This window comes from Hemicordylus capensis, chromosome 4, assembly GCF_027244095.1.
Source record: "Hemicordylus capensis ecotype Gifberg chromosome 4, rHemCap1.1.pri, whole genome shotgun sequence".
Classification (NCBI taxonomy): domain Eukaryota; kingdom Metazoa; phylum Chordata; class Lepidosauria; order Squamata; family Cordylidae; genus Hemicordylus; species Hemicordylus capensis.
In genome coordinates this window covers 140,505,764-140,520,317 of record NC_069660.1, presented here as the reverse complement: position 1 = coordinate 140,520,317, position 14,554 = coordinate 140,505,764, and the positions used below count along the sequence as shown (strand labels likewise).

At 41.1% G+C, this 14,554-nt stretch overlaps 1 protein-coding gene across 5 annotated transcripts in view; it reads right to left on the bottom strand.

Moving 5' to 3' along the window:
- LOC128322193 (coagulation factor XIII B chain-like) overlaps positions 1-12,848 on the bottom strand; it is a 58,993-nt gene extending 46,145 nt beyond the window's left edge. For 4 of the 5 annotated variants that reach the window (XM_053242985.1, XM_053242986.1, XM_053242988.1 and 1 more), the window contains exons 1-3: positions 12,570-12,848; positions 9,853-10,023; positions 258-446 (exon numbers count right to left, since the gene is read on the bottom strand). In XM_053242985.1, coding sequence (XP_053098960.1) covers positions 258-446; positions 9,853-10,023; positions 12,570-12,633 — 424 coding nt within the window. In that variant the 5' untranslated portion in view covers positions 12,634-12,848. The remainder of the gene's footprint in view (positions 1-257; positions 447-9,852; positions 10,024-12,569) is intronic. The other variant, XM_053242989.1, reaches the window with a different exon arrangement.
- Positions 12,849-14,554: the final 1,706 nt, after the last annotated feature.

Below are 14,554 nucleotides of genomic sequence, written 5' to 3'. Positions count from 1 at the left end.
AAATGATAGGGAGATGTGAGCAGATCTGTGGGGCTGAGCTGAATTCAGAGAGACTGACTGCCCAAGAATATTAGGACATCTCCTGATCTTGATTTGAACATCATAAGGTACCTTTTATTCATACCAGACTTCATGCTTTTATCACAAAATGCACAGTGTTTTCTTTGCCAAGAAACTCTACTATACAATTTATATTTTTAATTCCTATTATACGTTAAAATAATACAAAGGTAATTGATTAAGATCAACACATTTACCAGAGATACATGATGGCAAATTGATGTGACCATCAACACATTTCGCAACTGAAGGAGTTGTCAGGACATATCCTTTCCTGCACAGGAATTCAATTGTATTATTATTTTGAATCATTTGTGAACGTCTTCGGCCACGAGCCGAAAGAAGATTTTGGGTATCCAGCTGTTGTGTTGTGATACTGCAAGGAGCTAGAAGAAAAAGAAAACACATTGGGGCTCATTTCTCTATGTCTTGTACCTACTGGGTTTGACTTGATAGTCTGTGCTCCCAGGAATACCTCACATTTGTGTTCTGTAAATAAAAATATCTGTTCATTAGATGGGAGTCAACAGACCTTATCCTGAAAACCTGTACATTAAATTGGATTCACATTGTGCTTCTGAAAATTCTGTTTAAACATTTACCAACTATAACCAGTTCAGTTCCATTTTATTACAGTCATTGACCAGAAAAGAGAACATAAAGAATACACAATAACAATCTCAATATAACAAATATAAATAAAATAAAGGAATAAGATTATAATTAACAATGGTAAAATATCCAACTAAGGAGTATTCATAACCTCCAAATGTATCCTACCCACAATGTAACAAAATTTGCCAACCTTCCACAATCTGGCTATGTTCTGTTCAGCTAAAAGACGAGATAAACATAAATTATCATCCAAATCTGGGTATAAGGCAAGTTCAGGGCAAATAAGCTCAAATCTAGCATCATTATAAAACTGGCAGTGTAAATTAACATGGGCCGTATTTTCCACCTCTCCCAAACCACATGGGCACACCCTATCTTCCAGTGGGGTACAGTGGAACCTCCCTTCCTGCACTGCTGTGTGCAAAGCTTTACAGCGGGCTAAAGTTAGGGCTCGAAGAAATTTAGGGATAGATAAGTGGAAAAGGTATGCTGCGGGTGAATAATTCAAAATCTGGCTACCCAGAAACACATTTGCCAGAATGGCTCCTTGATCAATCTGGTGTTCCATGTCAAAAATTCTCTCTCACAGCCTGGTCCTTGCAGTATCATACTTTAGGATAGTATAGCGGCCGGAGAGAAGCCATAATATGTTAATCTATCCTCCACATTCTTAATCCAACCATAATGGTATGTGTCTTTAAGTACTAAAGATACTAGACCCTTGGAGCAGAATATAAGCTTTAACTAGTAGTCAAAGATAGCAACCCAAGCCCGACCCTCCAATTTCACCATCCCAGCTTCAAGTCGCAAAACTGCTCTAGGCACACAGCCAGGAACTTGGAATATATGTTTCAAAAAATTTAATTGTACAGCTTCCAATTTATTAAAGCAAGGAAAAATGCCCAAGTGTATTCCATATAGAAGCTATGGATGTACTTTAGCTTCAAACAGTTTGATTGCTACCGGGATTAATTGGGCACCTCTTGATCGATAATAAGATTGAATAGAAAAAGTGCTCTTTTTGGCAGTCTATGTAGTATAGTTTCCATGGGCTGTACAGGCACCTGAAGCCTGGAAGATAAATCCAAGATACTTAAAGTGCTTAACCTGCTCTAGCCTGCAACCGTTTAATGACCACAAACCAATTTTTGGGCACATTGCAAATACCATGATTTTGGTCTTGTCACAATTGGTTTCAAGAGAGTTCAATTTAAAGAAATCATCTAACAAGCGTAGCGCTCGTCTTAGGCCAACCTGAGTTTGCGACATACATACATACATCAGAGCTGTAAAGTGTTTATCTGCTAGTTTTGGTGGATGATGTTCCATTTTAGATAAATGAGGAACAAGGGGATTGAGAAATATGTTAAATAACAGTGGCGCCAATATGCAGCCTTACCCCTCCATGGGTCGGGATTTCTTTGGTAATATGGCCATATTTACTGCAGTGGACTCTTATTCGTGAGTTATTATGTAGATTTATTATCAGCCACAACAGGCGGCGGTCTATTGTCGAATTGAAAGCCTGATCCATAGTTTTACCCTAGGATCATGTCAAAGGCTGCCTTAAAGTCCACAAAAGCTACATATAGGGCTCCACCTGGGTTAGAGGTGTATTTTGCAACCAAATGATGTAAAATTGAAGCAGGATCTACTACAGAATGGCCAGGCCAGAAACCAAATTGCTCCTCATTGTGTATCCCAGGGTCATCACACCAATCTAGTAGTTTGTTGAATAGGTGTCTAGCATATAACTTGCCTATAATATTAAGCAGGCTAATAGGGCGGTAGTTTGCCGGTAACTTACGATCCCCCTTCTTATAAATGGGGATTATATACTATAACCAACTATAACCAAGGACTGGTTGGAGTATTTACTTTTTTAGATATGGGAATTAAAAGTGCCCACAAGTAATGACTCTAAGAAGTAGTGGGTGCTCCTCCCAATTGTAAGGGTTAAGTTAGTTTCATTGGCCACATTTACGTGTAACGTGAAACTGGAGTTTGCTGAACCTGCCGTTAATTTTTGTCACTGTGAATTGCATCACATACGTTCATTTCAGGGTAGGGTAGCCACTCCCTCTTCCTTGTCTGCCAAGGCTGCATTACACACACACACACACACACACACACACACACACACACACACACTATATAGGTTGGGTTTAGTTCTTGTTTTTATTTGTCTATATCAGTCTATTTGAGTCAAGGTGTGTGTATATATGTGTAGAGCCAGTGTGGGGTAGTGGTTAGAGTGCTGGACTAGGACCGGGGAGACCTGAGTTCAAATCCCCATTCAACCATGGTACTAGCTGGGTGACTCTGGGCCAGTCACTTCTCTCTCAGCCTAACCTACTTCACAGGGTTGTTGTGAGGAGAAACTTAAGTATGTAGTACACCGCTCTGGGCTCCTTGGAGGAAGAGCAGGATATAACATGTAAAATAATAATAATAATAATAATAATAATAATAATAATAAGAAGAAGAAGAAGAAGAAGAAGAAGAAGAAGAAGAAGAGACGTTTCAGAGATGTTTCTACCAAAGCATAGAAGGAGAAACTGCAAGAAATGTAGAAACACCAAATAAAGAAGAAACAGTGCAATTCTGGGGGAAATTATGGGACAATCCAATAGATTATAATAAAAAAGCAGGATGGATGAAAGAGGTCAAAAAATGTAACCAACAAATGCAAGATCTAATCATAACACCAGAATTAATCAGTGAAAGAGCAAAGAAAATTAAAAATTGGACTGCACCAGGTGATGATGAACTGCATGGCTTTTGGCTTAAACACCTAACAAGCCTTCATAAACAACTATCAAAACAGTTCAATCACATTTTGCAAGGAGGTGATATTGAACAATGGCTAACAACTGGGAAAACTCATCTCATCATGAAAGACCCAGCAAAAGGTGCAGTTCCAAGTAATTATAGACCAATAACCTGCCTGCCAACCATGTTCAAATTATTAACTGGAATAATAGCAGATGAAGTGACGCAACACTTATTAACTAACAAACAGCTTCCAGTTGAACAGAAAGGAAATTGCCCAAACACCAGAGGCACAAAAGACCAGCTGCTGATTGACAAAATGATTTCAGAAAACTGCAAGAGAAGAAAAACCAATCTAAGTGTTGCATGGATTGACTACAAGAAAGCCTTCGATTCATTGCCTCACACATGGATACTAAAATGTTTAGAAACAACTGGTGTCAGCAAAAACATTCAGATATTTATTTTTTTTAAAAGCAATGAGCATGTGGAGTACACAGTTAACAATCAATGGCAAGACACTTAAACAGGTTAGCATTAGAAGAGGCATTTTCCAAGGGGACTCACTATCCCCTCTGTTGTTTGTAATCGCCATGACCCCACTTTCACAAATACTAAACAAAACAGGCCTCAGATACCAAACATCTAAAACATCAAGTCAAATAAACCATCTGCTGTATATGAACGATCTGAAGTTGTATGGAAAGTCCCAGTCAGAAATTGAATCACTGCTAAACACTGTCCATATATTCAGTAGCGATATAGCAATGGAGTCTGGACTAGACAAGTGTGCTGCATTAATAATGAAAAGAGGGAAAATAAGAAAAACAGAAGGAATAGAACTGCCCAATGGAAGCAAGATCAAGAACCTGGAAGAGAAAGAACATTACAAATACTTGGGCATTCTCCAGGCTGATAACATTGCACACACTGAAGTTAAAAGAAAAATGGGAAGTGAATACATCAGGAGAGTTAGAAAAGTCCAAACTCAATGGCGGGAACACCATACAAGCCATAAACACCTGGGCTATAGTTATCAGATACACTGCAGGAATAATAGACTGGACCCAGGCAGAGCTAGAGAAGCTGGATCGTAAGACCAGGAAAATCATGACCATCAATCATGCTCTGCACCCCCGCAGTGATGTAGATAGGCTATACCTCCCTCACAGCTCAGGTGGAAGAGGAATGCTGCAAGTCCATCAAACAGTAGAGGAGGAGAAAAGAGGCCTTGAAGAATATATCAAGGACAGTGAAGAAGATGCACTTAAAATGGTCAATAATGCAAAACTATTCAACACCAATGAAAGAAAGCAGGCCTACAAGATAGAACAAGTCAAGAACTGCGCAGAAAAATGGAAAAATAAGCCACTGCATGATCAATATTTGCACAATATAAGTGGAAAATCAGACATCACCAAGACCTGGCAATGGCTTAAGAATGGCAACTTGAAGAAAGAAACAGAGGGTTTAATACTGGCTGCACAAGAACAGGCACTAAGAACAAATGCCATAAGAGCAAAAGTAGAAAAATCCACAACAAGCAGCAAGTGCCGCCTTTGTAAAGAAGCAGAAGAAACAGTGGACCACCTAATCAGCTGTTGTAAAAAGATCGCACAGACTGACTACAAACAAAGGCATGACAAGGTAGTAGGGATGATACACTGGAACATCTGCAAAAAATACAAGCTACCTGTAGCCAAGAATTGGTGGGACCATAAAATTGAAAAAGTGGTAGAAAATGAAGATGTAAAAATATTATGGGACTTCCGACTACAAACAGACAAACATCTGCCACACAATACACCAGATATAACTGTAGTTGAGAATAAAGAAAAACAAGTCAAAATAATTGACATAGCAATACCAGGGGATAGCAGAACAGAAGAAAAAGAAATAGAAAAAATCACCAAATACAAAGATCTACAAATTGAAATTGAAAGGCTGTGGCAGAAAAAGACCAAAATAACCCCAGTGGTAATTGGCGCCCTGCGTGCAGTTCCAAAAGACCTTGAAGAGCACCTCAACACCATAGGGGTCACAGAAATCACCATCAGCCAATTACAAAAAGCAACTTTACTAGGAACAGCCTATATTCTGTGATGATATTTATAATAATAACAGCAACAATACTGATAATTAAATTCAGCCATCCCAGGTCCTTGGGAAGGACTCGATGTCTGGATAAAGCAAACCAGTCAATAACACCTGTCTGACTGTGTAAACAACAACAACAACAATGATGATGATGATGATGATAATAATATATGTGTGTGTGTATATATATTGTGTATTTGGGCTAGTCACTAGGGATGTGCGAATTGATTCGGGTACAAAACGATTTGTAACCAAATCTACCTCTTTCGGGAGATTTGTGAATTAAATAAATCACCCCTGTGCTAGCTGGCCAGATTCAGAACCAAAACAAAGCAAGGGTGATTCGCTTCAGATAAAAATCGAATTTAAAAAATCTATTTGTGTACATCCCTACTAGTCACCCCATGTGTTATATTCATCTTGGTTAGTCAGTTTGAGGATTTCAGTTAAATTGTTTAAACCTGACAGTATGAGGCCGATATGAGAAGCTATTCATTATAATCTGTGGTTTAATTAGTTTAACTATATTTGTTTCAATTTGTTAGATTTGCTTACAAGAAGCTATTTATCATGAACTTGGTTCAGTTAGGGAGAGGTAGGCAGCGATAATGAGTGTGTGCCAGGTGGCTAGGTAGGACCACTCCCCCCGCCCACCTCAGTAGCATTCTGGGGACAGAATCTGGGTCAGATGTATTTATCCTACTCAGCTGCCACCTCTCATGTGGTCATTCCCTCTGCCTCCCACCTTAATGTTTGCTAGCCCACAGCAAAAAATTGGGAGTGCCCCTGCTGGGCACTTCTTCTCCATTGCCAGTGGTCCTGTGAACAAGCCTAGGATTTTCTAAGAGCAATATGGCCCATTTTCTGAATACATTTTAAAATGTCAGGAAAGCTTCATAAATAAGCTAAATAAACTAATAACATGAATTACGTTTCCTCTATAAGTATTTAATGTATAGCAAATTCCTTGCTCCACTGATAAGGTTCTTTGCCACTCCATTGCTCACCCCTGGTGTCCACAGCGAGTTTTTTCCCCCCCTTATAGAACCCTGTTTGTTTGTTTGTTTGTTTGGGGGGAATTTTGATGGTTCCTTAGGTCCATTTGAGATGAGAGATATCATTTTTTGATCCATTCATGGGGTCCTGAATTGATCCCACACTTCTAATATATATAAAAATGTTCCTACTTTTAAAATATATTTAAAAGTCACACTGACTTGATCTGCTGCTTTGCTGCCACTTTTATCAGTGGTCTCAAAAATTCCAATGCACAGCTGCTTTCTGACTGGTGCTATTTTTCCTTTTTACCTATATTGCCCCAGTGTGGTAATGGTAAAGAGAAAAATCAATAGCTGTGCATGGGAGCTCTGGCTATAGTTAAGGTAAGAGGAGTATTTTTAATTTTAAAAAATGTGTGAATGAATGGATATCAACAGGAACCTGGAGAATGGACCACCAAATTGTACCAGCCCTCATATCAACCTTGATGGATGAGGCCCAAAGCCCATCTAGAACAGCATCCCATTTCTAACAGTGACCTACCGGATGGTAAGCCCACCAGTGGAGCTGAAAGTATGCCCCCTCTCCTGCCATTGCTTCCTTACAAATGGTATTCAGAGGCAAACTGCTAACCTGGAGGTAGCATGTAGACATCAAGACCAGTAGTCATGAATGGATTTGTCCTCCATGAATTTGTCCAATCCCCTTTTAAATCCGTCCAAGCTACTGCCCCTCACCACACCTTCCTGTATGGCCTAGCATCTTAATGTTCAAAAACGATGATACAAGCAAATGGATGTTATTTTGTCCCAGATTCTATTTATCCCAAGAACAGAAGCACAGCCATAGAGCTGATTGCTCCTCTGCTTGTATGGGGGGGGAGCGGGAATCAGTGGAAGGGGGCACAGAAGGGGCAACGTGTGTTTCTGGGTGGGTGAGCTATGCCCCATGGGTTAGATTTCTGAAATGGAAATGAAGAGAGATGGCGGGACAAACTACTACTGTACCCTCTATCCGTAACAACAACAAATAACTTTATTTGATAGCCACCACATAACAAATTGGATGGCTTACAACACAACCATTAAGACATGAGATAAAAACATATTGGAGTTCTTCTCATGATCAGTGAGAAGGGATTGTGGGCTGTCTGTGGGGAAGTATGGTTAAGCTTAGCTTCCCCACAGATGATCTCCTGTCAGTCTCTGGGTGGGCATATCACGCGCCCAGATGAGTGGCGGGTCTCCGGTAGGGTGCCAGGGTGCACCACCACATGTCGCCCTGCCCCCAGGAATCCCAATAATGTACTGCAAGAGTGCATGGTGCATTACTGGGATCCCCCCTCCCCCCCAAGTGTACCCTCCGTGGGTGCAAGCTGATGCGGCTGACACACAATTCTTTTAAAAAGAGGTTAAGGGAGCACTCGTTCCCTTAATCTCATTTAAGCAGGAGGCCTCACAGGTGGGTTTGCCGCCGTGTAGCCACTGAGATCAGATCCAATCTTGGTGGTTCACACGAGCATGCAAAACTGGCCTGGACTCCCTTCTCCCCGTTTTGTACGCTCGTGTGAATAGCCTCATTAAATCATAGCAGACCAAGAAAGAGGGAAGGGGAAGAAAATACAAGGTACAATAAAAAACAACTTAAAAGACATTTTTAAAAATCATATCCAAATTTAAAATTTAAAAGGCCTGAGTGAACAAAATGGTCTTCACCTTGGGTCTAAAAGAGCAGGTGAGCCTCACTGGGGAGGCTATTCCATAAATGAGAATAATGTATAAAAATTGGGGAGCACACCACAAGTTCTGTATTGATGTTATTACTGTTCTACATGTACTTAACAAATTGGTATGTTTATGCATCATTTATAGAATTGTTTTAATATACAAAGTGATCAATGACCTAGGGCATGATTTAGGGGTGTTCATGGAACCAGTTCTGTGCACACCCGGGAGGGGGGAGTCACTTTAAGGCACAGGGAGGGTGTCCTTACCTCCTCCACTGCGCTCCCCCCTCCAGAGCTGCTTCAAAAACTGCTGGTGCAATGCACACTGGCCACTTCTGGTTTTATGCTGACGAGGATGGCACGAGGGTATACAGCTGCCCCGTGCCATCAGTATTTGAAGCTGTGTTGGAGGTGGAAGCATGGCGAGGGAGGTAAGGACAACCTCCCCACGCCTTAAAGCGAACCCCCGCATTTGGACCAGTTCGAACTTAGGCCTTCTGAACTAGTTTGGCCTTATAGGAATAGAAAGTCGAACCGGTTCATGTACATTCCTAACATGATCCAGCCAAAATTTCAGCACACTCCTCATAGACTGAAATGTGTGAGTGAAATGTGCTCAAAATATGTGCTTAGTTATTTCCCACTGATAACAATGGGATCGTGCCCATTATCTTCTTCAATCAGCCAGTAATAATGGCCATTTTTGGCCTAATTTCCTTAAGGATAGTAAGTTTATGTGATCGCCCAGCTCCTTCTCCCTCTCCCTCTCCCTCCCTTTCAAATTCGCAATGTCTGGACTGATTTGGACCAAATTTAGTACAGTTGTAGGGACACATAGGGACGCCTCAACAACACAGTTTGTGATAATGTAATCAAGATGGTGTGTGTGTGTGTGTGTGTGTGTGTGTGTGTGTGTGTGTGTGTGAGGTGCAAGTGGTCCAACTTTTCAACCACCTGGCTATTTTGGACCAAATTTGCTACAATTGTAGTGACACATAGTGACATCATAACAGGGTAGTTTGTGATTATGTCATCCACCACAATTCAAGATGGTGGATGCATTAATGTTTGAGATGAAAGTGGGCTAACTGGTAAATATGGTAATTATCAATTAAACTTATATTGAAAAGGAAGTCGGCAGATTAGTTCATACCAGAACAACCTGTTCTTCATGGTTTACAGTTAAGGAATAGAGACTCAAAGAAAAACACTGGCAATAGGAATTTAGTCCCCTGACTTCAATCCCAGGATAAGAATTGGTATCCAGTACAGTAGCCGTACAACATGGCAATTCTCACTTTTTGTATAGTTTTGGATTAAATACTTCTAGTCCAGATATGGTTGCTGGACATGCTAATTGTCGAGTTTTATTGTGAAATTCCTGAGTAGCCCCATCGTTCCCAGCTTGCCTGATTATGCAACTACATTTATGCAAATTAGGAGAAAGTATGAAAAGTGTCCAGGTAGTATTTCAAATCTTCACACATAAACAAACCACATTGCATGCAGAAATGTATCAAGAGGTGAACATTTCACATTGTGGTTTTAAGCTTGCAATAAACAAGCAGAATATGTCCTCTTACCCAAACACTTTGGTGGAGGTGTCCACTTCATCTGATGACATGTTATCCATTCTGACCCTTCCAAAGTATAGCCAGGGTTGCACCTAAATTGCACTCTGTCGCTTTCCTGATATGCGACTCTCTCATCACTTATAATTTCCCCAAAATCAATGTCGGGTGGTTCTTCACACACTGCAAATATATGGAGCATCAAAACAAACATGTTTTCCTTTCCCCCAACAACAGAACAACCAATTAAACTTATAGATTTTTGAAGCTCAATACACATGGAAGATTACATAATCCATCATTGTTTTAAACTGTTTTAATGTTTTAATCTATGTTTTATTATAAACCACCCAGAGAGGTGAGTTTGGGGTGGTATATAATAACTATGCTAAATAAAATAAATAAGTCAAGAATTACCTTTTTCAAGATGGTATTTTAAAGATAAAATACTTTCAATTTCCCATATACTACATTACATTTCTTGGTTTTTATTCATTATGTACATGAACTTAATTTCCCTAGCCAACTGCATATGTATTTGTAGCAAAGGCAGCCCTTTGGGTCCTTGCGGTACATGTTCTTTGCACAAACGGGCTCCATTATGGTGACACCCCTGGAAAGGACAGAGAGGAAATAAAGACCTTGGGGCATGTCATAATTCCTCCTTGAGGTTCTTTCCTCCTCATCTTGTTACTGACTTTTCGTTAGTTTCCCTTCCTGTCAGACAACCAGGAAAACTTGTTAACTGGGTACCATATGATGGACTAACTCAGCCATTGGAAATTTATTGTGGAAAGTAATCTGATTTTTTTTTTTAACTGGTTGTTGGGAAGATTTTTCTGCCCAGAAACTCTGGAAAGGCCTCATGCTGCAATGCACACATTTGGGGGGAAGTCAGAAATAATAGGGCAAGTGGTGCAACTCTGGGGTGGGTACAGCCTAGATGACCAGCCAGCTAACTCTAGTGTGTACAACCATGTTTCTATCTATGAATATCTATGTACTATCAAGCATTTTACATGCTAGTATGTATATCGTGCATTCTTTTGTTGCTAAGGCACGCATATATCCTTAAACATTAACTTGTTCATCTGACTAAAGAACGTATATTGTATATTGTACATATTCGATCATTCATACATGCATATGTAAATGTATATGAGAGGATACCTAGTCTTGTGGTAGCAAGCATGACTTGTCCCCTTAGCTAAGCAGGGTCCACCCTGGCTGCATATGAATGGGAGACTTGGTATGTGAGCACAGTAAGATATTACAGGGGATCTTAGGGGATGGAGCCACTCTGGGAAGAGCAGAAGGTTCCAAGTTCCCTCCCTGGCTTCTCCAAAATAGGGCTGAGAGAGATTCCTGCCTGCAAATTTTGAAAAGCCGCTGCCAGTCTGTGAAGACAACACTGAGCTAGACAGATCAATGGTCTTACTCAGTATATGCCAGCTTCCTATGTTCCTATATATTTTTAGACATTCACCTATTTATTTGACTTAAGAATATATATTATATACTGTACATAATAAGTTACACCTCATGGATATGCTTGATAACATCCAGACCTTTATTGTACATTTACATAGCATGAATTCCTAAAAAACAGTTCATATAATCTTCGTTCCAATAGGTTATTTATTAGTCTGGTATCTCTGTAAGACTGATTTCATCCTTTGCCTCCTTAAGTGCTCAAGGAAAAAACCATTTTTGCTACTATGTGCTACTATGTGCCAGCCAGGCTAATCCCTGGCCGGCAAGCTGACACAGTATTAATTATGGTTGTGAATACTGTATAGTGAATGCTTTAACAGAGTAATGAGTAACTCCGGGTATTTTCCCAGATGACTTTACGTTACCTCTTCATTACACTTTTTAATCACCGAGCCCTGCTCTGTTATTCACTAGCATAGTCATTTCTGAAGAAACAAACTCTTATTCACATCTTGTAGGAAAACAAACATGCTTCTTTATTGCTGGCTGGATAGATGACAGAACTAAAACCGAAAAGCAGAGCAAAGGAAAGTGCAAGGGATGGAATCTAATAGCATAATAGAAAGTTCTAATATTTAACTCTTCAAGGTGCTTTCTCAGGATCACTTGAGTAATCATAAACACTGTTTAAAATAACTCTGCAGCAGCAAAGCCACCACAAAAAAGGAAGAGGTTTGAGGGGCAAGATACTAATGCACAGTAAGCTTCTCTCAGATTTCTTGTGGTGGTAAGACTGCCACAGAAGTAATTGCAAGAAATATTTTTAAAGGAAGTACTATGGGCCAGGGACCCCATCCTAATAGGACCCTAACCAGGTATAACAAGGGTGTACCGGTGATTAATGGCTTTAACAACTGGAAGAGAGCACTGGATCCCTTTAGAAAGCTTGAAAAGGTTTAATTATTAAAATGGCTGGGGCAGGGGAGGCTGTGGCACCAGCCCTTCGATCCTTAAGGTATCTAGCAGTACCCGAAAGTTCCTGTTCTGAAGACAAGTTTTCATTCTTTAAATGGAGGCAGTCATCATGTCACAGATTAAAAAGCCAATTTTTCAAACAAAATATCCTAGGTGGGGCAAAACCAACACCATTCCAATATTTAATGGAAGATAACAGACTGCTGAATTGATTCTAACCTCCAGCTGTACAACTCTGTGGTAATCAACTGTTTCTGTCATGAATGCTTCAACATGCATATCCCCTGATTTAAATGTTGCCTTTTGCTTTCACAGCTTACCATTTTGAGAACTACAGCATGTCCACAGAAAACATGGAAGAATCCAGACCAGACACCTCTTCATAGCCCCTTCAGGGAAGTAGCAGCACTTTCTGTACCACAGAATCTTCACTTCCAGTTACTAATGCCTCTGAGGACTCACACTGCCAAGATCTCTTTCTCTAGTGTCATCTGTTCTTTCCTCTAATCCTCCGCCTTTGTTTCTTTACTCTTTTTAAAATATATATAATAGTCTAAGGGGAAGAGGAGGAATTACCAGAACAAGGCACATAAACTTTTAACCCCACTGAGGTCTGTTTGCAAAAGCTCTCTGAGTTGTGTGTTGTAACTCTGGCAACAACAGCTGAAGCAATAGGCCAACCTTTGATGTAGAGCTATCAGCTGGCCAGAAAAAATAAGAATGCCTAGCACGGTTACCAGCCTTTGAACCTGCCCTTTTAGCTGTCCATTTACCAGCAATTTGATCAGCAGAGGGTGCCACATCATCTCTCTCTCTCTATTGGCTGCCTTGGCACATCAAGCCAAACTGGAGGTGAATGAGTTAGAGGTTCAATTCTGTGATGTCCAAATGTATGAAACCACAGTTTTGTCAACAAAGTGACCCAAGGTTTCTGTCCCCAAACCATAGTCTGAACCTTCGGTTTGTAGTGAGTTTTGCTCTGGAACCTCAGGTTTGAAGGTGGCATCGTGTTATTCGAATCCTGCAGCCATCTGTCTACATATGCTGCAACACTGGTCCCAGCTTGGTACTTTTGAATGTGTACTAGAAGCCATCCCTGATCTTACACTACTCTGCCCACCTGAGACCACCCGGACACATGGAGCAGCCTGAACCCCTTAGGAATCTGTAAGGTAGAGAGGAGAAGGCATAGAATATGTGTTCTATCATTAAACAGAGATACTGGGGACCTCAGATCAGCAGGGCCCCCTATCGCTGGATAGCCTACCTCATGAGAGTGTAGTCTAACAGAGACCCGCAGCTCATGGAACCTCTGATCTTCCGCAGTGGACTGGCCCTCTCATGAGAGGGCTAATCCCTGGCTGGCAAGCTGACACAGGGGCAGGAGTGTATTGGGGTGTCCTGGAATGCTTGGCCCGGATCCACCATTCCAAGAGCATCCTTTGTCACAGTGGACCAAACCCCAGGATCCTTTGCCCACCCTCATATACATGTTCCCTTCTAGGAAGTCATCATGATCCCTACCAGGAGTAAAAGGAAATTGGTGCCCTTCTACAGTACATCCCTCAATACCAGTAGTTCTACTTATGTGTGTGAGGAATGATTTTAAATGCCCTTTCCCTGCCTAGGGCAGGTGACTGATGCAGAAGAAGAAGCATCCCTCTGGGCAAACTCACTTGAAGATAGTGGCCAGTGGTTGCCACTCTACTGATGTCCTGACGCCTTGCCCACAGTCTGGTGATGTGAGAGCTGCAGAGCTTGCTGAGATGTGGCCTCGACAGACCAGGAAGAGAGAGGGGCCTCTCTGCCTACCAGCTGGAGGCTGCGAGACTGCAGCTTGGTGATCATCTGCGGGATGATTCATGGGCTCACAAATTAACAACAGGTTCATCTACCTGAGGTTTCACACTACGTCCAAAGGAGGCCAAAGTCTCTCACAGATGCCACAGAATTCTACCTTTATTTGTTATAGACTTCTGGCCTGTTCGTGTAGGATAAAATGATTTTTGAGGGTCTATAACCTCAATTTTTCCTCTGATAGATGGCACTCACGGTAATTCAGAGAAGCTTCTAAAATTCTGTTAATTTTCAATGTTGTTTTTCAAGTCTTTTTGCTGTTTTTATCTTGAAGAATAACTGGTACTGCCACTTCTCCTGCAGCGCAACAGTAACACACCAGGGGGCAGGGGGGAAGGGTCATACCCAGCCATAGAGGAAGGTGGGACACATCTGAACCCCTCCACCCTGCCTGGGCACACTTGATTGGGGCGCTCAATAGGAGACAGGCTTTGGGCAGCCTTATTAG